Raw genomic sequence first — 25487 nt, 5'->3', positions numbered from 1 at the left:
TGTCCTCAGCAGCAGACAGGCACACAGATTCCAACAGGGACAGACTGCCTGTTTCAGTGTTGTAACACGTATCTAAGTGAACTGTGTACTTTTTTTTTTTTTTTTTTTTAAGTGGCCACATGCACCCTATACAGTGGTTATCCACAAAAATCTCTCGCCAACAACAGCACTCCATTAGAGGCTACAAGGAGACGCAAAGATATGCCCATCTTACCCAAACCTTCTGTCCTCTCTGGTGCCCATTCTCCTCAAACTGGCCTGGCAAAGATCTGGATTCAATGTGTCGGATTCCAATGATTGGAATATATTAATACCACACAAGGCAACGACAAATCCTTGTTCAAGTACTACAACAGTTTAAAGCCAGGGTATAAAATTGTACTGCCCAATTTTTATATTGCTGCAACTGTTGCACTTGGGTTTTACATAGGAACAGGAGTACGCCATTCAGCCCCTCGAGCCTCTTCCACCATTCTATTAGATCATGGGTGATTTGTACTTCAACTCCATTCCCCACCTTTGATCCACACCCACAGAGTGTACGTAACCATGACCAACAGCTGGATGCAGCGAAAGCAAGACAGTGCTGCTGGACTCCTACCTGGTCTGTGGGCCTGAAGTCTGTGTCTGAGTCAGTGGAATTGGAGTGACATCTCGGCTGTTTCCACTCTGTGTAAAGACTGACTTGGTTCCGCCTTGAGTTATTCGTGCTACAGACTTTGGGGTACACCAGAGGAGACAACACAGGAAGAAAAGACAGACAGGAAAAAATTTTCAATAATCCTTGCCAATACGAGTCTTTGTAACATATACTCCACATAAAATGCACAAAGCCTAATCTCTGCTATACAAATTCTCTCTCCCCATCATACCCAAGCATCTGGTTTTTATAACCTTACCTTCTTTGTGGGGCCTCCTGTAGAGGATGAATCAATTACAGATGAAGAATTTGTATAATTTGGCAAAAAAGAACCGTCACCTGGGCTTGGAGTCTCCAGAGGCAAGACTCCAAAGCTGAAAGGTAATCAAGTACAAATTAGACACTTCATTTACTTGTACACCGGCTTTACAAGTGCTAAATTCCTCCTAGCATGTAACAGCCAACATACCACAGTCAAAGCATAACCTTTTGCTGCACCATACCCAGTCACTCATATTTACAACAATGAACTTTGCCAGTTTATTGGTGGGTTTACACTGCTCAAGCCTCCATTTAGTTGAAAATGTTACACAAATGGCTGGACAGAGAGGTGCCATAAACTTTTTTGGCTCAAGATGTTAAGAAAAGCATTGGCCCGTAATTTGCCGTCAGCGGCGAAGCAAAAGGCACTTTTTTTTTTTTGCGTATCTCTTCCAGCAGCAGCAGCTGGTGAGCAGCCTGCACAGGACCTCGCGATTGGTGCGCTGTCGTGCACCTTAGGGGGAACATTGCCACCGCTGGTCCAGATGACAGCTGCCCAGAGATCTTGCAATCTCTGTGGTGAGAAGTTTGCCTTTTTTGACGTTCAATGGATTTCAGCGCTCTGTAATGCGAATTCCTAGTGCAATGCTGCAGTGACGTCAACAAGCTGTCTAAACAGCCAATCACATTCGCACACAGGAAATGAAAAGCTGCTTTTACCCGGACTTTTTTTTTTTTTTTTTAAATGTTAGAGCGTGAAATAAAGATTGGGACTCACAGGGATAAGGTAGAAGCTAAAATATCACATGTTTTTTATAAAATGTAATTTTATATCAGAATGGAGAAATTTGACACTCCACAAATATAACATTTAGTTTTTCAGGGCCAGAACATCTGTTTACCAGTCAATATGCTCTTAAAAACCCAGTTACACCTAACCCAACAAAGCTTAACATTTAGCGGGGTATTTAACAGCGATATTACCACGGAAAAGTGCAAGTTTGTGTCAGTTTCACCGATCACATTAATTGCTGGCTATGGTGGGGGGGGGGGGGGGGTCCCCAGTGCAGCCAGTGTTGGAGTAGCGAATGACTGACTGCAACTTCAGGATTTCCGTGTTTAGATGCACATGCGCTAAATCCTGAAGATGCGGTCAGTTTCAGAGGGGTAATGACAGCGAACGCTGGTACTGTAGTTCACAGTCATTACCCACCACAAATTCCGGGCCACTAAGTATTGTGCAGTTTTGTTCTTTAATATATTTTGAGAAACCAGGGTGAAGAGGCCAAGACAGCTCAGGACACCAAGACCAAAAAAGAGGAAGAGGAAAAAAAAATAGATCAGGAAGTAGGGCAGACTGTCTTCCAGGAAAATATCAAATAGAATTGGTTGCTTGGACTGGAGGACTGGCAAATACAAGGTTTATTGTTGCTGTGTAAGACATTGGTCAGATGTCCAGTTCTAGCCCCTAATCAGAAGGATATTACTGCCCTTGAGAGGGTACAGATCTAGAAGTGAAAAGGATTCTGCATAGAAGGAATTTAAATTTTGAGGAAAGATTAATGAACTTAATGATAATGAAGCTTCCGTTTTCTTTGGAAGAGAGATTCAAGATGACTTAAAGAAGCTTTCAAGATTATGAGGGGAATTGATAGTTGATCCAGGCAAATCTTTCCGAGGTGGAAGGCTCGGTTAGATTGTTGCTAGTCATCTTTATCAATGATTTGGATGAAGGCATTAGAAATACAATTTTTATGACAGTAAGGTCTATGCAGAAGTAATGGCTCTAGAAAAATAAATGGATTGCAGGCCGATTTAGATACACGGAGAATGGGCTAGGGCGTGCAGATGTCCTTTAAATATTGATAAATGCAGCATGAAGTATTCAGGTACAATAATTTGAGGCATGTGTATGCTAGACAGGGTTTTACCCTCTTATGGCCATGGGATAGGAGGGTGACCGGGGGCCATGGTTTAATGAAACGTAGAGGGTTCATGTTTTGTACTGTGAGGCTGTAGAAAAAGTGAACAGCATGTAGCTAGGATAGTTAAATACAAAACTAGAAATATAATTCTTACTGTGTACAAGACCTTGGTATGGCTACATCGAGAATACTGTCCCCCACCTTTGGTCCCCTCACACGGTGAGGGATAGAGGCCCTGGGAGAAGGTTCAGAGGAGGGCCACCAAGCCTCAGCACGGTCTCATCGGGAAAGGGCAAAGAAACGTTTTTTTTTTATTGGAGAAACAGACTACAAAGGGATATGACTGAGGTCTTTAATGTGACTAAGGGAATAGCTCTATTCAGGCAGAAAGTTTATTTGAGGTAAATAAAGAGTGGAGAACTCGGCAGCAGCAGTACAAAATAACAAAACAAAGTTAGCTTCGACTCTGGAATAGATTGCAAGAATGTGCAGGGAGCATGGATTTGCTAGAATTTCAAAAAGGGAGCTGGACCAGTTCCTGCAGGTGGCAGACAGAGTTATAAAAGGTTACTTGGGCTAGTGACATCAGATATTGCAGTCTCCTGGAGCTCACTTGATTGTCTTTGGGGTCAGAGAGGAATTTTCCAGATTGCACCATGTCTGGTTGAGACAAACTGGATAAGCCAATTGGTCTTTTTGTATGCATGTTAGATTTATGGAACAAGTCTCCAGGAAAGTCTATTGAAGCAGACAATAGAAATGAGCTCAAGGAGCCACAGGATGTATTTCTAGAGAAGAGATTGAAGGATATGCGGAAGAGGGAGAAGGGTCAACAAGTTAATTTATGAAAAAAAGGGAATGGGCTAATTGGGACAAAGGGGCACGAAGCCAGCAGATGGGGCGCATCTTATGAGTTTAGCACATTATGGAAAACGACCAAACAAAGAGATATCCAGTTAATGCTGAAATGCAACTCCAACATGTCTCCCTCACTGCTTCATTAAAACTAACCTCAATGCAATAATATTTCTTCTGAATCCACCCATATTGCAGAAACATTCTGGACTGTACTGGTTGCTGATTGTTGTGATACAAGCCCCACTATTCAACATCAAACAAAATGAGAAATTAGGAGATTTACCAGATGCATTATTACCAGCACAGGTCCTACAAAGAGGAGCAAGATGGCAGTGTCCCTCCAGCCAAAGAGGCACATCGCTGCCACAAGACTTACACACTATCCCTAGAATCCAATAACATTGAGAAGCAATACACCTGGGGTAGGGCAGCAGGAGTGAACACGTGCACACAACAATAAACCGAGCTTGGTTTTGAGTTAACACAAGCAACAAGAACCTTACCTTGGTGTTAGGGGACTAAGAGCAGCAGGACCACCAAGCAAACTCCTCCCAGACTTTGGTTTGTTTACTAGTTGTTTGGACAATACTGAAGATCCAGAACCAAGAGGCACAGCGTCAGGAGAAATCACAGATGGATCAATTAAAGATACTGAAGAATCCGTCATCATTGAGGAATATTTTGAGTTGGCAGAGGATTCAAGGTTTAATCTATTTAATTCCTACAAAAAAAGAGAAAATATCTTATGAGGGACAGATAAGATTACAGACCTTGTAGGGCAGTCTTCAATCTTTGGCTCATATGCATTCTTCACACACAGGAGGAACTAAGCCCACCGTAATGCCCTTGACATTCAATGGCATTACCATCGCTGAATCCCCCACTATCAACATCCTGGGGGGTTACCATTGATCAGAAACTGAACTGGACCAGCCATATAAATACTGTGGCTACAAGAGCAGGCCAGAGGCTGGGAATTCTGCGGCGAGTGTCTCACCTCCTGACTCCCCAAAGCCTTGCCACCATCTACAAGGCACAAGTCAGGAGTGTGATGGAATACTCTCCACTTGCCTGGATGAGTGCAGCTCCAACAACACTCAAGAAGCTCAACACCATTCAGGATAAAGCAGCCCGCTTGATTGGCACTCCATCCACCACCTTCAACATTCACTCCCTCCACCACCGGCGCACTGTGGCTGCTGTGTGTACCATCTACAAGATGCACTGCAGCAACTCGCCAAAGCTCCTTCAACAGCACCTTCCAAACCCGCGACCGCTACCACTTAGAAGGACAAGGGCAGCAGACGCATGGGAACATCACCACCTACAAGTTCCCCTCCAAGCCACACACCATCCTGACTTGGACCTGTATCGCTGTTCCTTCACTGTCGCTGGGCCAAAATCCTGGAACTCCCTTCCTAACAGCATTGTGGGTGTACCTACACCATATGGACTGCAGCGGTTCAAGGCGGCGGCTCACCACCATCTTCTCATGGGCAATTAGGGATGGGCACTAAATGCAGGCCTAGCCAGCCAGCGACGCCCACATCCCATCAATGAAAAAAAATAAAAAATAAAAATTGGTTGTGGGGAAATTGCATTATTTAGGACACAAGTAAAATGCCCTAGGGCGGTAACTTGGTAATGCTGCATGTGACCTACTCCCACATTGTAAAGCCATTGTGCCACTGTGTTTTGGCCTGAAACCATCTCCCAAACCTCAAAGTAGATAAGGCAATGGTTGAGTGGGTTTCCAGCCTGTTGAGGATGCACAACATTTGAAGAATCTTTCTTCATTTAAACATCTAAAGTACTGCAATTTGGAAGGGGATTAGGTACAGGAAAAGTGTCAGGAGAACACTTCAGAGGAGTCATAACTCCAACTGGCAAGGCAGATTTGGCAAACAATAGAGAAGCCAAACAGTAATCATAAGCCCATATAAAAGTTTCATAAGACCCTAGTTAGAGTCTGTGCAGTACAGGGAGGGTATTGGAGCTTGAGAGAGGATACAATGCAGAGTCACTAGGATACTACCCGATACAAATACAAAGAATGATTTGAAATGTTGGGTCTTTTACGATATATCATATCACCTTGTAATCAGGGTTCGAAGTGTTTAAAATTGTGAAATAATGAGATAGGGTAGATAGAAGCAGACTGCTTCTAGTAAATGAGGGGTCAAGAATAAGGGACCATAGATAAGATTAAAATGCTAGAGATTTGGAACGGGGACAGAAGAAATTTCTTCGCAGAGTTACTGAGTTATTCGAGTTGAAATTCACTTAGTGGTTGCGGCAGAAACTAGATCAACATTGAAGATTATATTGGATGGACTGATAGATAAAGGAGAAGGGCAGGTAAATACGATTAGGACTATTTGCTCCCATGGAGGGTAAACGAATCATGAGCATTACTCCATACGGCAGGCTAGTAATTATCAAACTGGAACTTGTTTGAAGACGTGCAGAAAGCAGGCATGCAATGGGTGGAATGGCCTTTAAGCTGCACCAGGCTTCTTCCCCGTGAAGCAGAATGCATTTATTTATACATATCTTGCACCATAGGAGAGACCTCTGAACTCGCTTTGTGAGCACTAGTGCAATGAAAACAAGGCTTCGTTTCAGATTCATGTGGTAACAGATAAATTGAAGCTCTGGTCCAAATTAAATTGGGAAGCTGGTTCGGACAACTCCAGGTGAATAGGCACGCCCTGGTCAGAATTCTAAATCAAGAACAACTGAACAATGAGAGGGCTTGCAGTTCACAATCTCTGTACACTTAAAATAAAACTAATGGTGTAGTTTCCTTATAAAAGAAACTCAAAAAGGTTTGAATGATAGACATACAGAAAACTTTGGTTTATCTGGAGGTTAACTGTCCGGAATGCTCGAGCCACCGGCAAAAATCAGGAGCCGTTTCGTTAGGTTTTTTTTCTTTTCGTTGCTTTTTTTCCACCAGTCAGGCTCTGCAAGGTCTCGCTGAAGCTGTTTGTTGCTAAGCTACAGAGACGCTTGCAAGGTACAGCCGACTGTTTAGAAGCGCAACAGGGTTTGTTGCCAGATACGGAGCTCAAAATCTCCGTATGTTTCAACATTAGCGCTGGTTTGTCCGGCAGTTTTGATGGGACGGCAACAGCTCGGTCCCGTCGGTGCCGGATAGCACAAAGTTTCCTGTATTAACTTAAGACAAACTAGATTGAAGTCCCAACTGGAAAAAAGTAAATGCCTATTGGGAAGAATTTCTATAAATGATTCCCTCAATTAACAACACAAAAACAAGGCATGAGCCATCACAATAGTTCAAAGATGAGGCTGAATACAACTGGGCTTTAAATTGAGAGAATGATGAAGGTACTCCAGAACATGCAGAACCTCATGAGCGCGGGTTAAACAGTTTTATATAGTACAAGTGCACAGACTTTGTCCACTTGGTGTTGTAAGCACCATTGCTGGACACAGTGCGAGTTGACCATGGTCAACAACCAAAGGAAGGAGATCCTGCTTTAACAGTTAGCACCAATGGTTTCTCAGCTCAGATGTATTATTTAAACCCCACCCCCGTCGCCCCACATCCGACAGGAGTGTTCTGTGCTGTGAGGTAGCGGAACGGCCCTCGTTAATTGCCAAGCTTTCAGAAAAGTTGCTTGTAAGGCCAGTAAGGGGTCGGCATATTTGCTTTCTTCTGCTTAGTACCTTTCATATCACCTGTGGGATCTTTTGTAAGAGAGGAAACCAGTAGAGACCATCCACTCCAGCCCACCGGGCCAAACTTCCCCCAGGGTTCCCACCTGCCCTAGCCCTGAACTCACATCATTTAGTTTCACTCCCATTTCTCCTCCTGCCCTCGCCGAGCTCATCTTGTCCGTGAGGCCCACCTCCTGCTCCCTCGACCCTATTTCCACTAAATTGATGACCACTAGAGTTTCCGCTAAGGTGCGCGCACGGCCGCCCAGTGGTCGGAGGTCCTGCATGGGCCACTCACTGGCTTTTATAATGTTGATACTGCGCATGCGCAAAAATTTGAATGGGCTGTACTGTGGGGAGGCAGGCCGCATAGGAGGCAGTGCAGCTTACAGGAGACGTTGATGATCACCCAACTTCCCTTCTTGACCGCCATGTTAGCTGATGTTAACAGTTCCCTCTCCTCGGGTACTCGCCCCCTCCTTTTCAAATCTGCAGTCATCACCCCTCTCCTCGAAAAACCCACCCTTGACCCTTCCGTCCTTGCAAATTACCACCCCATCTCAAACGACGTTGGACTTGCGGTCACCTCCCAAATCCATGCCCACCTTTACCGCAACTCCATGTTTGAATCTCTCCAATCAGGTTTCCACCCCACCACAGTACTGAAACGGCCATTATCAAAGTCACAAATGACATCCTATGTGACTGCGACCATGGTGAACTAGCCCTCCTCGTCCTTCTCGACCTATCTGCAGCCTTTTGACACTGTTGGCCAAACCATCCTCAAACACCTCTCCTCCATCATCCGGCTAGGTGGGCTGGCACTCGGTTAGTTCCATTCTTATCTATCCAGACGTAGCCAGAGAATCACCTGTAAATGCTTCTCTTCCTGCTCCAGCACACTTAACTCTGGAGTCCCCCAAGGATCTATCCTTGGCACCCTCCTGTTTCTCATCTACATCATCCGAAAATACATCAGGTAAGCAGACGATGCCCAGCTCTACCTCACCACCACCACCTCTCAAGCCCTCCACTGTCTGATGTAATCACACTGCTTGCCCAACATCTAGTATTGTATGACCAGAAATTTACTCCAATTAAATATCGGGAAGACTGAAGTAATTGTCTTTGGTGCCCGCCACAAATTTTGTTCCTGAGCCACCGACACCATCCCTCTCCCTAGAGTCAGAAGGTCATTACGGCGCAGAAGGAGGCCATTCGGTCCATGCCAGCTCTTGGCAGACCACCTTGTAGACCAAGGTGGGCGGGCATCTCCATATTTATAGATTCCACCACCCCGCTGCCCGCCCTATTACTGAAATCTTTCTTGTAAGGCAGTAATTGCGTCTTTTATCCTCCTCCTTTCCCAATTTCCCCCTTTTCTCTAAAGATTCTAGACTGAAATATTTAACTCCTAATCACGCTCAGGTTGTTGCCAAGTCTCTATAGTAGTTACATCATAACCTTTAAGGTGAAGTTGCGCTTACAACTCACTTGTTTTATTTCTTATGCTACGTGCCTTTGTGTACAGAACCCCGATCTGGGTAACTGTCCCCAACCTGCTCATGTGTCCTACTGTCTTCGCACTTGGACTTGCTGTGTGGATTTTCCCATCCCACCCACCAATTAGTTTAAATCTTTCCACACGGCCCTACTTAACCAATCCGCAAGGACACAGGTGCTTCTCCGGTTTAGCTGAAGGTCATCCAATCTGTACAGCCTTCCCTAGCCCCAAATACCTAATCCATCTTCCTTGAGACCATTCCCTTTGAAGGTGGGCACCTCATCTGGGCAGGCAGGGGGCGGGCAGGCAGGCAGTACTTTTGAAGTGTTGTCACTGTTGCGATGTAGGAAACACAGCAGTCAAATTAGATACAAGTTTCCACAATGTGATAAATGTTTTAATTAATGTTGGTTGAGGGATAAATGTTGACCAGGACACTGGGATAACTCCCTGCTCTTCAAATAGTTCCACAGGATACTTCATGTCCACCTGCAAGAGCAGACACGGCCTCAGTTTAATGTCTCATCCAAAAGGCAGCATCTCTGACAGCGCAGCACTCCCTTAGTACTGTACTGAAGTGTCCGCCTAGGTTAAGTCTCTGGAGTTAGACTTGAAACCACAACCTTCTGACTCCGAGCGAGAGTGTTACCACTAAGCCATGGCTGACACCTAATAAAATAACTTCTCTCTGGAATCTATGATCTCTTACAAATGAATATCAAGTCCTGGAGTACAGTGGAACAGTCTAGTAGACTCACTGCTTGGTAGTTTGAAGTAGCACCATTAATGATATTAGATCGTTCATAGTTTGCAGCCAAGCCTTTGAGCAACTGGCTATGAAGCCCACCTACTGGACTGTACCACATGGTCATGGCATTAGACTCCCGATAAGGGGCTCACATAAACCAGTCACTCAGATATGGACTTGGGTTAACCTCGGACTTTCAACACAGGCAGAGGATCAAATCTGGGTTCTTGTGTCTCAGCTACATGCTGCTTTGACTAACAGCCATTGGTTAGCTCATTAGGTCCTTTGCTACAGAAGCTACACTTTAGAAACAAGGCATCAATAATTCTGCAAAAACTTTCAGGACATTTCAACCAACTTTACCTGGTGAGTCAGTGATGAAACCAGCTTATCAAGTTGTAATGTATTTTAGAACCAAACTTGGATAAAAAGTGAGAATATTGAATAGTAAACTGTGCCTTTTCCCCCCTCGTTAACGCACAGAGGAATACCAAGGGTATCAAACAGTAAAACACGGAACCTAAAGCTTCAGTGATGAAGTATAAGACGTAACTACATGGAGCAAACAAGGATTAAACGAGACTCACTATAGTGTCTTGTGGCGTTTCCATTAGTACAGTGTCCGGTTGCCTATGTTGCACGCTGTGATTCAAAACCAATGGCATGCATAAACTTGGTTGAAAACTACTAAAATTCTGAAGAGATGTTAATTTAAATGTCTGATCAGGATCTGGCTTTTCACCTGAAAGAGAGAGATGGAGAACAGATTCAGCTTCTACCTCAATGACAAGGTTTTTTTTTTAATGTTTTAAAAGTCATAAAACATGTCAACGGCATACCTATTTCACATAAGGATTCGAAAGGGGACCAAAGAAAGGGATTTAGACTAAGGCTCTTTTGGTAACACTCTGATCCTTTGGCCGTTCGATCTGTTTTACTGCAAGAAAGAATATTTAACAATTACTAGATCACTCCATCTCAGGTACAATTTTAAACATCAGTGGAAATTACAGCCAAGCTCACATTTTTAACCAATTTTTTTGCCCAAAAGCCCACCATTAGGGGACAACAGTGAGTGCAGGCAAGGACACACACACGCACTGGATTGTGGTTAGGAGCAGGAATCCAGGCAGATTTTCCCCACCCTAACCCACAGGTACGGAGGCTAATTGTCACAACCCTGGAGCAACCGCAGCGGAGGAATCAACTAGCGCACCGCCAACGGGGACCCAACCTTATAGTATGCCACATGTCAGTTGACAATTATTTGGATTTTCATGCAACAAAAGGCCTATCAAAGACACAAAGCTCAGAACTCATGTGTTACCAACTTCTGGTTGTTGCAATGGGCCTTCCCCCAAACTACCATTTACACTTACCCATTTAATTCAATTCACATCAACTCTTCCTAATCAGCAATAGCTGAAATTCTACTCGTGATGCTTTGACCTAGAGTAGGTATGCAGTCCCTGGCTTACAAATCAGTTTTTTTAATTCATGTTCTGGCTTGCGCACACCTGGATGCCATTCATACCTCTGCTGCACAAAGGAATTAACATTCTGCAACCTCAGGATTTTCTCTTCCCTCCTCGCATCAGTTTTTGCTACTTGCTTGTTTCTACAGTTCAATTCGAATACCTGTACCTATATTTTCCCAAATTTACTTGGGTCTCTGAACTTTCTGTAAAATGCAGAAAGAATGTTCTAATTTAAAATCTATAAAAGGCCATTCAACAGAAAACACTTCATACAAAGACAACTTTTGAGATTTAATACCATCTGTAAAGACGGCAGGAAGCTGACTATATTAGCATGTGATCATAAGCAAACGAGAGCATTTTATACTATCAGGAATTCTGTACTCAGGCGGGAGTCTGCTACCAGAGCCAAACTAACATAGGAATTGATCGGAAACCTCCTGTCCGACTTCGGACAACATCTTTATTAAGCTAGCACAGGAGCACAAGCCTAGTACTTTGAGAAATAAAATGCTAGTTCTATTCCAAACTGGCCCATTTGTTGAGGAACGCCCTCGATCACTAACATTTACCAATGCAACAGTTACTTTAAACTACGCTGTTCAAGTGAGAACTTCTAAAGCCCAAAAATTAGTAAATACCCAGAAAGTTAAATACTGTTTAAGATATAAACATTGATTATTAAGATTTAGTCTTGCAGTCAGTGTTTTGTTTTGATACTGGTAGACGACGTCATTCTCATCAATACAATGAGTTTAGCGACTACACTAGGTTAAGCTATACGAGTTCTCTTCTATGTGACTTCCAGGATCTTTAAAATGCAGGACTTTGATTAAGTAAAAGACCCCGATTTCCAAGGACTAAACCACTCAGGGTTTACAAGCCAACACACACGGTCTTACCAGTATATATGCCCTAATAAAGACAAAGTAAAACAGGCCGAGTCTCCAAACTCTGTAACAATGTCATCATGACTTTTCTGTTTGTTCAGTATTCCGCCGGCTAAAATCTGTTCTCCCTCGGCCAACCTAGGGAAACAAGAAGCAGCAATTATTTTAGTGCTGTAGGACAGAAGTTATCTGGTCCCCAGGATAAACAAAACTTTGTTTTCCCACCAAATGCAACACTTTCCTCTGCACACTCGAGTTCTTCTATCGCTGTCTGACCAGGAGCGACGAGTTGACTTCCCCTCCAGACCACGGACAATGCAGCTCAGAGACCATTTCATGGGGGACCAGTGAGAAGACTAAAATCATTCCACATGGGGAGAGCAACTCTTTTCTCTCCCACTACGGCCTGGACAAAATCAGTCAATGTCCAGAGTTCAACTGAAGTACAGTCCAAACTCCCAACCTCGTTGGGAAATTTAGCTTGAAAATAACCAAACCACACAAGCAGTCACAACATTTATTAAAAGCACATCATTTTAATTTCAGAGAATTTACTTTTTAAGTTTAGCTCCAAGTCTATAATGCACCAAGTCCACAGTGATAGGTCAATCACCACTGCCATTTACTCACTACAGTACACTTTTCAAATAGAATTTTAAAAAACCACAACCACCTGCCTGGAGAGTTCAACCAGGGAATGGCACACAACATAGGAAGACAAGCCAGATTGGACCACGGTTCTTTTAAAAGCTTAGCACTCTGCTCCAAGATCACTCGGACCATCCTACAAGGACAGAGTTTGGTAAACCTTATCAGATGAAGGGTCCCAGACCTGAAACGTTAACTCTGTTTCTCTCTCCACAGATGCTGCCTGGCCTGCTGAGTATTTCCAACATTTTCTGTTAATTAGTTAAGCCAATCCTGCCAATATTTTAAGACAGCTCAGCCATACAGACCAAGAAAGTTCCAGGTTGGCTCCCTGGTCTATGTGAGGTTAGTGATCTCGACGACAATTCACCTCAATAGCCCAAATCAAAGAACAGAAAAATTAAGGAACATCAGAAAGATAGGGACATGTGTGTTGGGGAAGGAGGGCAAGGAAAGAAAAGAAAACGAAACTTGCTGGGGCTTTGTTGTGCAGCACCTGGTTGCAGTCCCTCAGACAAAAACTGGTTGCCTACATTGGGCAAGTTTACAAAGTTTGAGTGATCAATACTAAGTTTCAAATGCTACTGTGGGATTTCAACATCTTAAAAGAATATACAGGAAACTTTGTGCTATCTGGTACCCACGGGACCGAGCTGCTGCCGTTGCCTCAAAACTGCCGTACTCTCCAGAGTTAATGTTGAGAGATACGGAGATTCTTATCTCTGTATTTGACAACAAACACTGTTGCTTAGCAACAGCTTCTAAACACTCGGGTGTGGCCCTAAAGCTCTGTAGCTGAAGCTGTTGCTATAGCTACAGACCTTGCACAGCTTGACTGTTCAAACAAAGCAAAAAAAAAACAAAGAATAAAAAACGGCTGCTGATTTTTGCCGGTGGCTCCAGATTGCCGGATAGCTCACCTCCGGATAGCACAAAGTTTCCTGTATTGAGCTGCTCACCATGACGAGAGGTGTGAAAAGACCCCCCCCGCCATGCTCACACTATCCATTAGCTGGTGCAATCCCGTGCACTACCCTCCCCAAAAACAGGAGGCAAGCAAAATCTTGGCCATTGTCAGGGAAAAACACCAGAAACTTCCTCTCTGACTCCATAAGGTAAATCAAGCAAGACCCAGGAGATCACGGTTACCTTTGATGCATCACTAGACATACTTAAACTAACCTACACGTCACCGCCACTCTCAAATCCCAAAGGAACATACGATTATACATGAAGGGAAACTACCATCTTCATGCAGAGGGGAACACATATTAGTATCGCACATTCACGGTTTTAAACTTACAGAATTCGAGATTATAGCCTTCCGACTTCCAGTTACTTACTTGCTGAGATCCATACAACATTTGGCAAGAAGATATTTGCACTGAGGGGTAGTACAGCTATGAGTTTTCAAAAGCCTGTAGGCTTTGTATGCTTTCCCTGAGCGATAGTAACAGGTGGCCAAGAGAAATAGAGCCTCTTCTGAACGCACTGCAGAATAAAAACAAAGGAGTTCTTAAAGACTCAATTCACAATTTCTCACTTATGGCAAATCACAATTGACATCAAGATAGTAGGGAAGAGATTAGGAAACTGAAGGTTTAACTTGCTGTGAATATCATTTAAAAACTTGTGTTTTCCTAATGTATCCTCACCATAGAGATAAAACCAATTCTAATCCATGCCTCATTCACTACCGATTCCTGGTGGTCACACCATCAAGGAGGTTGAGGCGGCTTTTTCTCTAATTCTCAGGACATGGAAGATGCAGGCAAGGTCGCATTCATTGTCCATCCTTTTGGGAAGGGCATCGAGTCATAGAAACATAGAAGATAGGAGGTAGGCCATTCGGCCCCTCGAGCCTGCTCCGCCATTCAATGAGATCATGGCTGATCATCCAAACTCAGTACCCTGTCCCTGTCTTCTCCCCATATCCCTTGATCCCTTTAGCCTCGAGAAATATACCCAACTCCTTCTTGAATATATTTAATGAATTGGCCTCTACTACCTTCTGTGGTAGAGAATTCCACAGGTTCACCACTCTCTGGGTGAAGAAATTCCTCCTCATCTCTGTCCTAAATTGCTTACCCCTTATCCTTAGACTGTGACCCCTGGTTCTGGACTCGCCCACCATCGGGAACATCCTTCCTGCATCTAGTCTGTCCAGTCCTGTTAGAATTTTGTAAGTTTCAATGAGATCCCCTCTCATTCTTCTAAACTCCAGCGAGTATAAGCCTAATCGACCCAATCTCTCCTCGTACGTCATTCCTGCCATCCCAGGTATCAGCCTGGTGAATCTTCGCTGAACTCCTTCCATGGCAAGAACATCCTTCCTCAGATAAGGCGACCAAAACTGCACACCATACTCAAGATGTGGTCTCACCAAGGCCCTGTACAACTGCAGCAAGACATCCTTGTTCCTGTACTCAAACCCTCTCGCTACGAAGGCCAACATACCATTTGCCTTCTTAACCGCCTGCTGCACCTTCAGCGACTGGTGCACAAGGACACCCAGGTCTCGTTGCACTTCCCCTTCTCCCAATCTATTGCCATTCAGATAATAATCAATTACAGTGCAGGACTGGAGTTGTGTGTCGGATAGACGGAGTGGGGTTAAGTTCCATTCCCTGAAGGAAATCGGTAATCAGCTGTGTTTTTACAACAATTTGTCAGCTTTTGTTGTCATTAGTTTGCTGAATTATTGAATTTTAAATGACAGCTTGTCATGGTTGGATTTGAACTCACGACCTCTAGGTTGCCAGTCCTGTACCAGAACCACGACGCAGTGGAGTTCACAAATGCAATTCAAATGAAAATTTTCCTCAGCAAAAACTGTTTTTTTTTTCCAATGATTCTCGTGTCAATGTCAAGGATGTTGGCGGTGGAGAATGGGATCATTCAAACACCCAGCGTCACCGAAAGCACCTCGGTTAGGTATAGTGCAGTTAGATGCAGAGTAATGCTCCTTCGACTGTTAGAATTTAATGATGTTAATAAAAGTGCTAATATGAACAGATTGTTTCAGATAGAATTAAGAACCTAACAATAGATAGAGCAGCTGGGCCGGATGACATCCACCCGAGGTTCCTCAGGGAGATTGCACGCAGGCTGTGCGAGCCCCTTGCTCGTATTTTTACGATGGTTCCTGTTGACTGGAAGGAGGCAAATGTCTCCTTTTTGCAAGATGGGAACTACAAGACTGACCCGGGTAACTTGAGGGAATCATTGACGTAATATATGGTTACTTAGATAAAGAGGGACATATTAGAGACAAACATGGCTTCAAAAAAAGTCACGTCTTACAAATTTGATTCTTTTTTGAAGAAGTCACCAAGGTGATGGATGAGGGGAGCCCAGTAGACATTGTCTACTTAAAACTTGCAAAAAGCTTTTGACAAGAGGCTTCTCTGCAAGATCGAAGCTTACGGCAATATATCGAGCTGATTGAGAACCGCTGGCAGTCCCTAGGCATAAAGTAGTTATGGATGGATTTGGATCGGTTTGGTCACCAGTGGTATCTTGCGGGGGTCAGTGTTGGGACGGATGCTCTTTAATATTTTTATGGTGTAGGGGGCATGATCTGCAAGTTTGCAGATGATACTAAGATCTGTGCGAGTGTCAGGACTGTAGACAATGCTCTATTGCTTCAGGCGGATCTTGATGTGTTGGGAGATTGCGCTTGTGACTGGAAAATGATGTTTAACTTGGGAAAGTGCAGTGTTATGCATGTGGGCAGGGTGAATGCTGAACAAACTTACACCCTTCAGGGAAACCCATTAAAGCAGGTGGAGAAAGAGAGAGATCTGGGTGTTCTAATGCATAGATCTCTAAAGGTTCGCGAGCAATGCCGTGAAGCGATAGTTAGTGAATAGGGTGTTGGGGTGCATTTATAGGACAATTGACTACAAGACAAAGCATACTATTTTGTCCTTGTACAAGACAGTGATCAGGCCCCACTTGGAATACTGTGTCCAGTTCTGGTCTCCTCACAAGGTGGGTGATATTGAGGCTTTGGAAAGGGTACAGAGGAGGGCCACTAGACTAATTCCCAGTATAAAGCATCTTAGTTATCAAGATAGGCTAAAAGAGCTGGGACCCTACACTTTAGTGAAACGTAGACTTAGGGGCGATGTTCGCTCTAATTTTTTATTGGCCCGCACAGCCCTTCAACAGGCTGCACGGGCCATTCAAAATTCCACGCATGCGCGGTTTTTCTGTTTAAAAGCCGGCTCACCGGTTGCGTGGGACCTGCAGAGTGCTGCGCGGCCTCGCAGCTGAAAGGGAACATTGCTGAGGGGTGAACTGATCGATAGATGTTTACAAGGTGATGAAAGGAATAGATTGTGATTCAGTTGACAGTTTGTTGCAATTAAATAGGTTAGCGAGGACCAACAGTCACAATTTTCAGCTGTACAAAGCAAGATCTAGCTTATAGGTCAGGAGGTGGGTCTTCTCCCAGAAAATAGTGCAAGCTCGTGGGGTGCACTCCGATTCGCTGAATTCCTTCAAGCGAGAGCTGGAACTAGCTGGGGCGGACATCACCTCTTACAAGGAGGTAGGCACTGCATAGAATCATCAAGACCAGAGTCATCTCCTGGACCAGTTTCAATCGCCATGGGGGGGGGGGGGGGGGGTCAGAAATTTCATGATTTTTTTTTTGTCCAAATTGGCCTGGGTTTCGATTTGGTTTTTCACCTCTCCTAGGAGGTGACAACATTTTTGGGTGGGGTGGAGAGTGTATACACTCTGAAACACAAGGCATGATAATTCTGTGGGGCAGGCTGGATGGACCAGAGGGTCGTTTCCGATCTGTCCTTGTTCATATGTCACAAGCTCTGTGGCACCAATATGACACAAAAGCTGAATCATGTAAATAAGTACAGGTCACGTTCTACATGGGTCTGTGCCAATGGTAGCATTCTTTTTGGTGTTTTTTTTTTGGGGGGGGGGGGGGGGGGAAATGAAGATATAGACCAGTCAGGGATGGGGAAAGTACTATATACATTCTCTGGGGCAGACTTAGGAGTAGTAAATAGTTTGAAGCTGCTCTTTTTAGAATACACAGCTCCTCACTGCCCTTTGCCCATGCACTGCTGTGACCAGCCACTTCCTTACCCAGCAGCCAGCACAGGCTCGAGGACTCCGTCTAGAAGCAGTAGGCAGAGAGCACATCATGACAGGTTACTTTAACCTTCAATTGTTAATTTAGCAGTGGTAGATAGATAGCACTCATGCAGTCACATCCAACAATGTTACATTTCCTACATACCTTCAGCATAGAGTCTTTCTGCGAGGAAGACAGCATCCCGGTAAGCATAGTGGTTAAGTGCATGCCAAATAGCAGCCTGTTGATAAAAGACAAACGGTTAACAGTGGGCAATCTCAACAAAACTTTGACGTTTTTGTTAATTAGAATGTTAGAAGCGTACAGAGTTGGAACTTCAGATCACCTAGTCTTTTACACAAGACAAGATCAGCAAGGGCCAAACTGAACCGAGTCCCAATGGAGAGAGGTTGAGAATCCAAACTGATAGGGCCAAAGCCCACAGTGCAGGACATCTTGCAAGAAGTAGGAAAGAAGTCAAGATAAATCAAGTAGCACTGATAAAATGATACCAAGCTTAAGTTTTAAACATCTGGAGCTAGAAGGAAAGTAAGGAGTCCCCAGTTTGGAGTTAATAGGCAAGAATGAGTTAGAATAGAAAATGATGCAAGGAGTCTATTGCAGCAGAAGAGCAGTGCCAATAACAGTACATTCTTCAGAGGAACAAGAGGGGAAGTTAATAGTCACAAGGACCACTGTATCAATAAAACAGGCACAGGAAAGCATAGAGTGGGGAGGGAGGAAAGAGGAGAGACACACAAAGACACGAAGTGGTGAAAGACAAGTTTTTTCTTATACCTCCCCCTTCCCACTGTCCATGGCCTCAAACACCCCTTCCAGGTGAAACAGCGATTTACTTGTACTTCTTGCAATTTAGTATACTGTATTCGCTGCTCACGATGCGGTCTCCTCTACACTGGGGAGACCAAACACAGATTGGGTGACCGCTTTGCGGAACACCTCCATTCAGTCCGTAAGGGTGACCCCGAGCTTCCGGTCGCCTGTCATTTTAATTCTCCACTCCGCTCCCACACTGACCTCTCCGTCCTCGGCCTCTTGCATTGTTCCAGTGAAGCTCAGCGTAAGCTCGAGGAATAGCACCTCATCTTTCGATTAGGCACTTTACAGCCCTCTGGACTCAATATCGAGTTCAACAATTTCAGACCATAACCTCGGCCCCGATCATTTTTTGTTTCTCGCTCTCAATGGCAGCTGTCAATCATTCTGCCAATGCCATTTACAGTTCATCTAGACTCATCTTTTGTTTCTTAACTTGTACTACAGGTAGACTATCCTTTATCCGAACTTCCGAAAACCTCGAAAAACCAAAAGTTTTTTCGTTCAGCGTAAGTCGTGCGCACGACATGACCAGAGGGGCGCACGACTTACGCTGAACAGGGCAGAGGTTCACAGAGTTCCCTCCTGGGTAGGAGATTGCAGGCCGAGCCGGGCAGTGTGAAGGAGGTACCGGGAGAATGAACCCAACAATACAGCGGCCCGTCCGATATTCTTTTCTCCCCCCGACCAGAACCGAACCGCAGCCCGTCCGATATTCTTTTCTTTCCCCCCCCCCCCCACCCGACCCGACCTGACCCCCCCCTCGACCCGAAACGCGGCCCGTCCGATATTCTTTTCTACCCCCCCCACCCGACCCCCGACCTGATTTGTGGGCCAGCTTAGTAGGAGTCAGCCGATATCTGGCTTTCCAGAGGGGCAGGAAGGGGAATGAGACACGGAACAGTCGCAAGAGGTAGCCTGAACTTTTAAAATTTATATTAAATACCAATTTCCCAGTCTTATAATACCTTCTGAAATCCGAAAAATTCCGAAAACCGAAACTCAGCTGGTCCCAAGGCTTTCGGATAAGGGATAGTGTACCTGTATTACCATCTCGTTTTGCCTTGCACCATCATCCCTTTTGTCTTTTAATCTCTCCTGTCTTCCATCCTATCACAGACCTTCCCTTCTGTTCTTTCCTCCCCTCCCCCCTCTTCCTGCCACTGCACTTGCTTAAAAACTGTTCCATCTCCAGCCTTTTCCAGTTCTGACGAAGGGTCATCGACCTGAAAAGTTAACTCTGATTCTCTCTCTCTCTACAGATGCTGCCTGTCCTGCTGAGTATTTCCAGCATTTTCTGTTTTTATTTTATATTAAGTTTTTTCTTATTCCCTGTTTAGATGTGTAGGAGATACTAGGAGAGCTTTCCCACATAAGGCAGCAGTATTCAGGTTTTGGACAGACTTTGACTTTGTCGGGAGTTGTTGAGGGAAATATTATTTGGCGTGAAGCAGGAAATGAAGCTTTGAGTAATTTTAGCAATTGAATATATGTGATAGTTCCATTTGAGATTGGAAGAGAAAGAGAGGGACCAAGAATGTTAGTAGATTGAGAAGGATTAAGAGTGGAGTCATCAAAGCAAAGAGGCATCAGCTGTTGACTGGGCTTGAGATGACAAAAACTGTGAGGAAGTGAAACAAGGGGCCATACTTTATTGCAGCAGGGCCTTGCAAGTTCTTCTGATTTTTTTTTTTGCGTGGCAGGTTGCTGAAAGTGAGACTTCATAACGTCGCAGCGAGGGGAAAGAGGGCATCTGGGACCCGAGTGAACCAGGCAAGCAACTGTGCGTTTCCTAAACCAATTAGATTGAAGGAGTGTGAAATTAACAGCACAAAGAGAGAGAAAGAAGTGTAAATTAGAGTGGGTGAATTCAATATCAAATCAGGTAGAGAGAGAGCAATAGAGGGAAAGAAAGATTAGATTGAGATAAAAGAGACAAAAGTAAAAAAAAGTTTTAAACTTTACATTTTTAAAAGCTCCGACAATTAAAACCTGAAGGAAGAGACTCAACACTTATAATAGTTAATTTTTAGTGCCAGAGCGATTGACTGGCAGTAATTAACACGTCATTAAAAGGGTACCTAGATTTACAATGACGGGACTTGACTTTCTGTGGCAAGTTTAGTTCGAATCTACCACGCAAATACAGCAACTTCACGGCATTCAACGCATTTCAATGGTGAGGTAGACAGCGTGATCACCTTTTCGCAAAGCTAATGGCGGAGCAGCACAACTTGGACAGCAGTTTTTGGATTTTTAAATTTAACTATGCATCTGCCCTTTGCCTGAAGTTGCTGTACTATTAGTGCAATAATAGCCATCAGCCTCACCAGTATTTTCACAAAGCAGAGATTTGTATTAGCTACAGAAGAGCTTACTGGAATCCAGCAGCACTAGATAAAAAGAATCAATTACATTATTTTGTGGATTATGTATGTGCCTTGGAACTGATCAAGCCATCAGTCTTTAAAGTTGCTATCAAGAACAAGTATGAAATGAGAGCAACTGACCAATGCCCATCTCAATTGTTCACACAAACCACCTCCCGATTCTTCTCAACTAAAATAACAGCATGGGGCAATCCAACTTCCATTCCTGCATCATTGAGGAGCCAAACTACTCCAGGTCAGCCGACAACAATACAAACTCAAAGATGGCCTTCCAGATCAACAAATCCAAAAGCCAACCCACCAGCCGAGAACAGAATGTTATGCATTGCAGCAGATGGAACCAAGTATGACCCTTTGAAGAGAACAAGCAGCAGAGTGACTTCATGCCGCAGCCCTACATTCATAAAGAGTGAATCACAAATCAGAGGACTCAATATTCAAAGTTTAGACAATGAACTAGAGAAACTTATTCAGGCAGCACGATGGCATAGTGGTTAGCACTGTTGCCTCACAGCGCCAGGGACCCGGGTTCAAATCCGGCCTCGGGTGACTGTCTGTGTGGAGTTTGCACATTCGCCCCGTGTTTGCGTGGGTTTTCTCCGGGTGCTCCGGTTTCCTCCCACAGTCCAAAGATGTGCGGGTTAGGTTGATTGGCCATGATAAAAATTGGCCCTTAGTGTTAGGGGGGATTAAATACGTGGGGTTACGGGGATAGGGCTTGGGTGGGATGGCTGTCGGTGTAGGGACAGGGTGCTAGGGTTTGGATGATCAGCCATGATCTCGTTGAATGGCGGAGCAGGCTTGAAGGGCCGAATGGCCTACTCCTGCTCCTATCTTCTATGTTTCTATGTAGATTCTTGATAAACAGAAGCTTACGAGAGAAGACAATGTAAGTACCAACCATGAAGCTTTCAAAGAAAGAAGTTGTGGTGGAGACACCCTGTGAAACAGCGGCTTCGTCTGGGTCCCTCGATTCAGAATTTCAGCAGACTGAAGTAAATGTCTGTGAAACACTTTACGTTTACCTGCCTACCCGTGACATCCAGGAAGGGGAGGGGTTCATAACTACATGGGAACCACATGAAGATGTTTCACAGACGTAACCAATGAAGATTTAAAGAGAAAACAGACATCCAAAAATAAAGAATGGCAGTATGATCAAAGATTGTGTCTGGGCAGCTCAGCCTGGTAGTGGGCTCAAAGATCAGATGCAGAGAAGACCAACATGTGCAAGGAAGAATGTTCCTGCTGCTGCTAGTACAGGAAACTTCCGATTAACCGGCCCTAAATAACCGGAACGCTCTATCCACCGGCAAAATTCAGGAGTCGGTTCAGGTAACTTTTTTTTTTACTCCGTTACTTTTTTTACTCCATTTGTTGCTGTGCAAGGGTGTAGCTGAAGCTGTTACTAAGCTACAGAGACGCTTGCAACTTGTGCCCATTGTTTTGAAGCAACAGGGTTTGTTGCTTTATACGGAGCTCTGAGCTCCGTATCTTTTACTATAGCATTCGGTTATCCGGAATTGTTAATGAACCGGCAACATGTCGGTCCCGTCCGTGCCGGATACCAGAAAGTTTCCTGTACTAATTTTTTTTTTGAAAGAAAAATTCTGAAACATTGCAAGGTCCCCAAAACAGTCTAAACCAAACACAACCATTAAAGCACAATTGCATCAACCGTTCAGTGGCTGCTATAACCAGATGAGACTTGGAAGCCAAACTAGATGATGCCCAGGAGAATACACACAGCAACAATTCACAGTCTAATACCAATGAGAATCCTACTCATGTTGCTGACACAGAGAATGACAAAGAAGAAAACCCAAAGATCTTTGGATTCAGTACATGCCGACCAAAAGACTCTGGTCAATGTCAATGACCAAGCTAACTTCTTGGGTAGACCTCAGAACATTCGGCAAAAACAATGCATTTCCAGGGTACAAATAAACCACCACATAACAAGCAGTAGTGACTGCCAAGTTAAAAGCTGATCGTTGGCTTGCATAGGCGGTGAAGGGGTTTTGATAGTAAATAAAGGAGAAACGGCTTCCACTGGCAGGAGGGTCAGAAACCAGAGAACACAGATTTAAGATCATTGACAAAAGAACCAGATGTGAGAGGAGGAGAAATGATTTTATGCAGCAAGTTATGATCGAGAATCAACTGCCTGAAAAGGTGGTGGAAGTAGACTCAACAGTAACTTGCAAAAGAAAATTGGATATCTACTTGAAAAGGAAATATCTGCAGGGTTATGGGGAAGGGCAGGAAACAGCCTCCTTCTGTGCTGCACGATTCTATGACACCATAATCTTTACTATCCCACTGATTTCACATCACCCTCTGTGTGCACAGAGAATTACTGAATGCACAATGGAATCATCAGCAACAGAGGATTGTTGACTGATAGTGGTGATTGACAGGGGGAAGAGTGTCTTACAGAACCCTAGTCAATAGAAAATGGGGTCAGAAAATGAACTCGCAATTACTACAGTTAAAACAATCAGAGTGAAAAATCATGAACACAACCAGAGGCAGTCTAGAGAATTGGAACTTGGGCAGAACGGTGTTCTGAGAAAAGGTGCGGCAGATCGGCAGGAGACAAGTACATGGCGACAGTTTACTGATCTCAGCAATACTGTCAGAGAAAGGCTGATCGGAGGCACTGGAGAAACAGATCTTCCATCATTACTCCTGCAGATTAAAAGAGAAGTGTTCCAAATTTTAAAACTATTTAATTGAGATGGGAGACCAGGCAATGTGTTGTTGTTGTTGCACGTGGGAGCTGGTAGACACCATCGAGGTCCAGGGCGACCACATCTGCAGCAAATGTTGGCTGCTCGAGGAACTTCGGCTCCGAGTTGATGAGCTGGAGTCCGAACTTCAGACACATTAGGGAGGGGGAGCATTACCTGGACACTATGTTCCAGGAGACAGTTACACCCACTCGAGTAATTACTTCCAATTTGGCCCATGGTCAGGGACAGGAGGGTGCGACTACAAGCGAGGCAGGTACTGGGATCCAGGAGGTAGTGATGGAGGAGCCTCAGCCCTTGGCCTTGCCCAACAGGTAGGACATTCTTGCTCCCTGTGTGGACGAGGCCAGGGACTGCAGGGAGGATGAGCAAACTGACCACAGCACCATGGTACAGGGAGCCATTCAAGTGGGGGAAGCAAAAAGAAATGTTGTAGTGATTGGAGACAGTATAGTGAGGGGGGATACATACTGTTCTCTGCAGCCGAGAGCGTGAGTCCCGAAGGCTGTGTTGCCTGCCCAGTGCCAGGGTTAAGGGCATCTCCTCTGGGCTGGAGAGAAACATGGAGTGGGAAGATCCAGTTGTCATGGTCCACGTAGGTACCAATGACATAGGTAGGACAAAGAAAGAGGTTCTGCTGAGAAAGTAGAGCAGCCAGGGGCTAAATTAAAAAGCAGAACCACAAAAGGTAATAACCTCTGGATTACTACCTGAGCCACGAGCAAATTTGTACAGGGTAAATAAGATCAGAGAAATGAACGAGTGGCTCAAAGACTGGTGTGGGAGAAATGGGTTTTGATTCGTGGGGCACTGGCACCAGTACTGGGATAAGAGGGAGCTGTTCCGTTTGGACGGGCTTCACTTGAACCATGCTGGGGCTAGAGTCCCGGCAAATCGAATAACTAGGGCTGTAAACTAAATAGTGGGGGGGGAGAATCCAGGTGAGCGGGAAAATAAAAAGTCAATGCGAAATGAGAAAGCAAATCGAGCAGGCTAGAGATGGGGGAAATAATAACCAGAGTGTGACAGGAAGGGACAGAAAAAAAGGCCAAAACAAGGAAAAATGGTAAAGAGACAAAGTTAAAAGCTCGCTATCTGAATGCACGCAGCATTCGTAACAAGATAAATGAGTTGACGGCACAAAGATACAAATGGGTATGATTTGATCGCCATTACAGAGACGTGGTTGCAAGGCGACCAGGGCTGGGAACTGAATATTCCAGGGTCCGAGTGGCAGTGAAAATATATATCACAACACAAAGCTGGGTGGGCGTGTGTGCTGTGAGGGGGATGCAGAGAAGCTCCAGTATAATTTGGACAGGTTGGGTGATTATACTGCATTTGCCATGCATCTGCCCAATGTGGATAAATGCGAGGTTATCCACTTTGGTGGCAAAAACAGGAAGACAGGTTATCTGAATGACAATAGATTGGGAAAAGGAGAAGTGCAACGAGACCTAGGTGTCCTTGTGCACCAGTCGCTGAAGGTAAGCATGCAGGTGCAGCAGGCGGTTAAGGCGGCAAATGGTCTGTTGGCCTTCATAGCGAGAGGATTTGAGTACAGGAGCAAGGATGTCTTGCTGCAGTTGTACAGGGCCTTGGTGAGACCACACCTTGAGTATGGTGTGCAGCTTTGGTCATCTTATCGGAGGAAGGATGTTCTTGCCATGGAGAGTGTGCAGCGAAGATTCACCAGCCTGATGCCTGGAATGGCAGGAATGACATATGAGGAGAGATTGGGTCAATTGGGCTTGTACTCGCTGGAGT

At 44.6% G+C, this 25487-nt stretch overlaps 1 protein-coding gene across 2 annotated transcripts in view; it reads right to left on the bottom strand.

The window, feature by feature from the left end:
* cdc27 (cell division cycle 27) overlaps positions 1–25487 on the bottom strand; it is a 108413-nt gene that overhangs the window by 42827 nt on the left and 40099 nt on the right. Inside the window, exons 2-10 of one of the 2 annotated variants that reach the window (XM_085966681.1) lie at positions 17906–17981; positions 13980–14127; positions 12001–12126; positions 10460–10557; positions 10208–10362; positions 4188–4405; positions 3838–3927; positions 900–1014; positions 602–717 (exon numbers count right to left, since the gene is read on the bottom strand). In XM_085966681.1, coding sequence (XP_085822807.1) covers positions 602–717; positions 900–1014; positions 3838–3927; positions 4188–4405; positions 10208–10362; positions 10460–10557; positions 12001–12126; positions 13980–14127; positions 17906–17981 — 1142 coding nt within the window. The remainder of the gene's footprint in view (positions 1–601; positions 718–899; positions 1015–3837; positions 3928–4187; positions 4406–10207; positions 10363–10459; positions 10558–12000; positions 12127–13979; positions 14128–17905; positions 17982–25487) is intronic. The other variant, XM_085966682.1, reaches the window with a different exon arrangement.

The sequence above is a fragment of the Somniosus microcephalus genome, chromosome 24 (genome assembly GCF_052327205.1).
Source record: "Somniosus microcephalus isolate GS21.2 chromosome 24, FLI_Smic_1.0, whole genome shotgun sequence".
NCBI lineage: Eukaryota > Metazoa > Chordata > Chondrichthyes > Squaliformes > Somniosidae > Somniosus > Somniosus microcephalus.
This window is presented reverse-complemented; position numbering and strand designations above follow the sequence as displayed.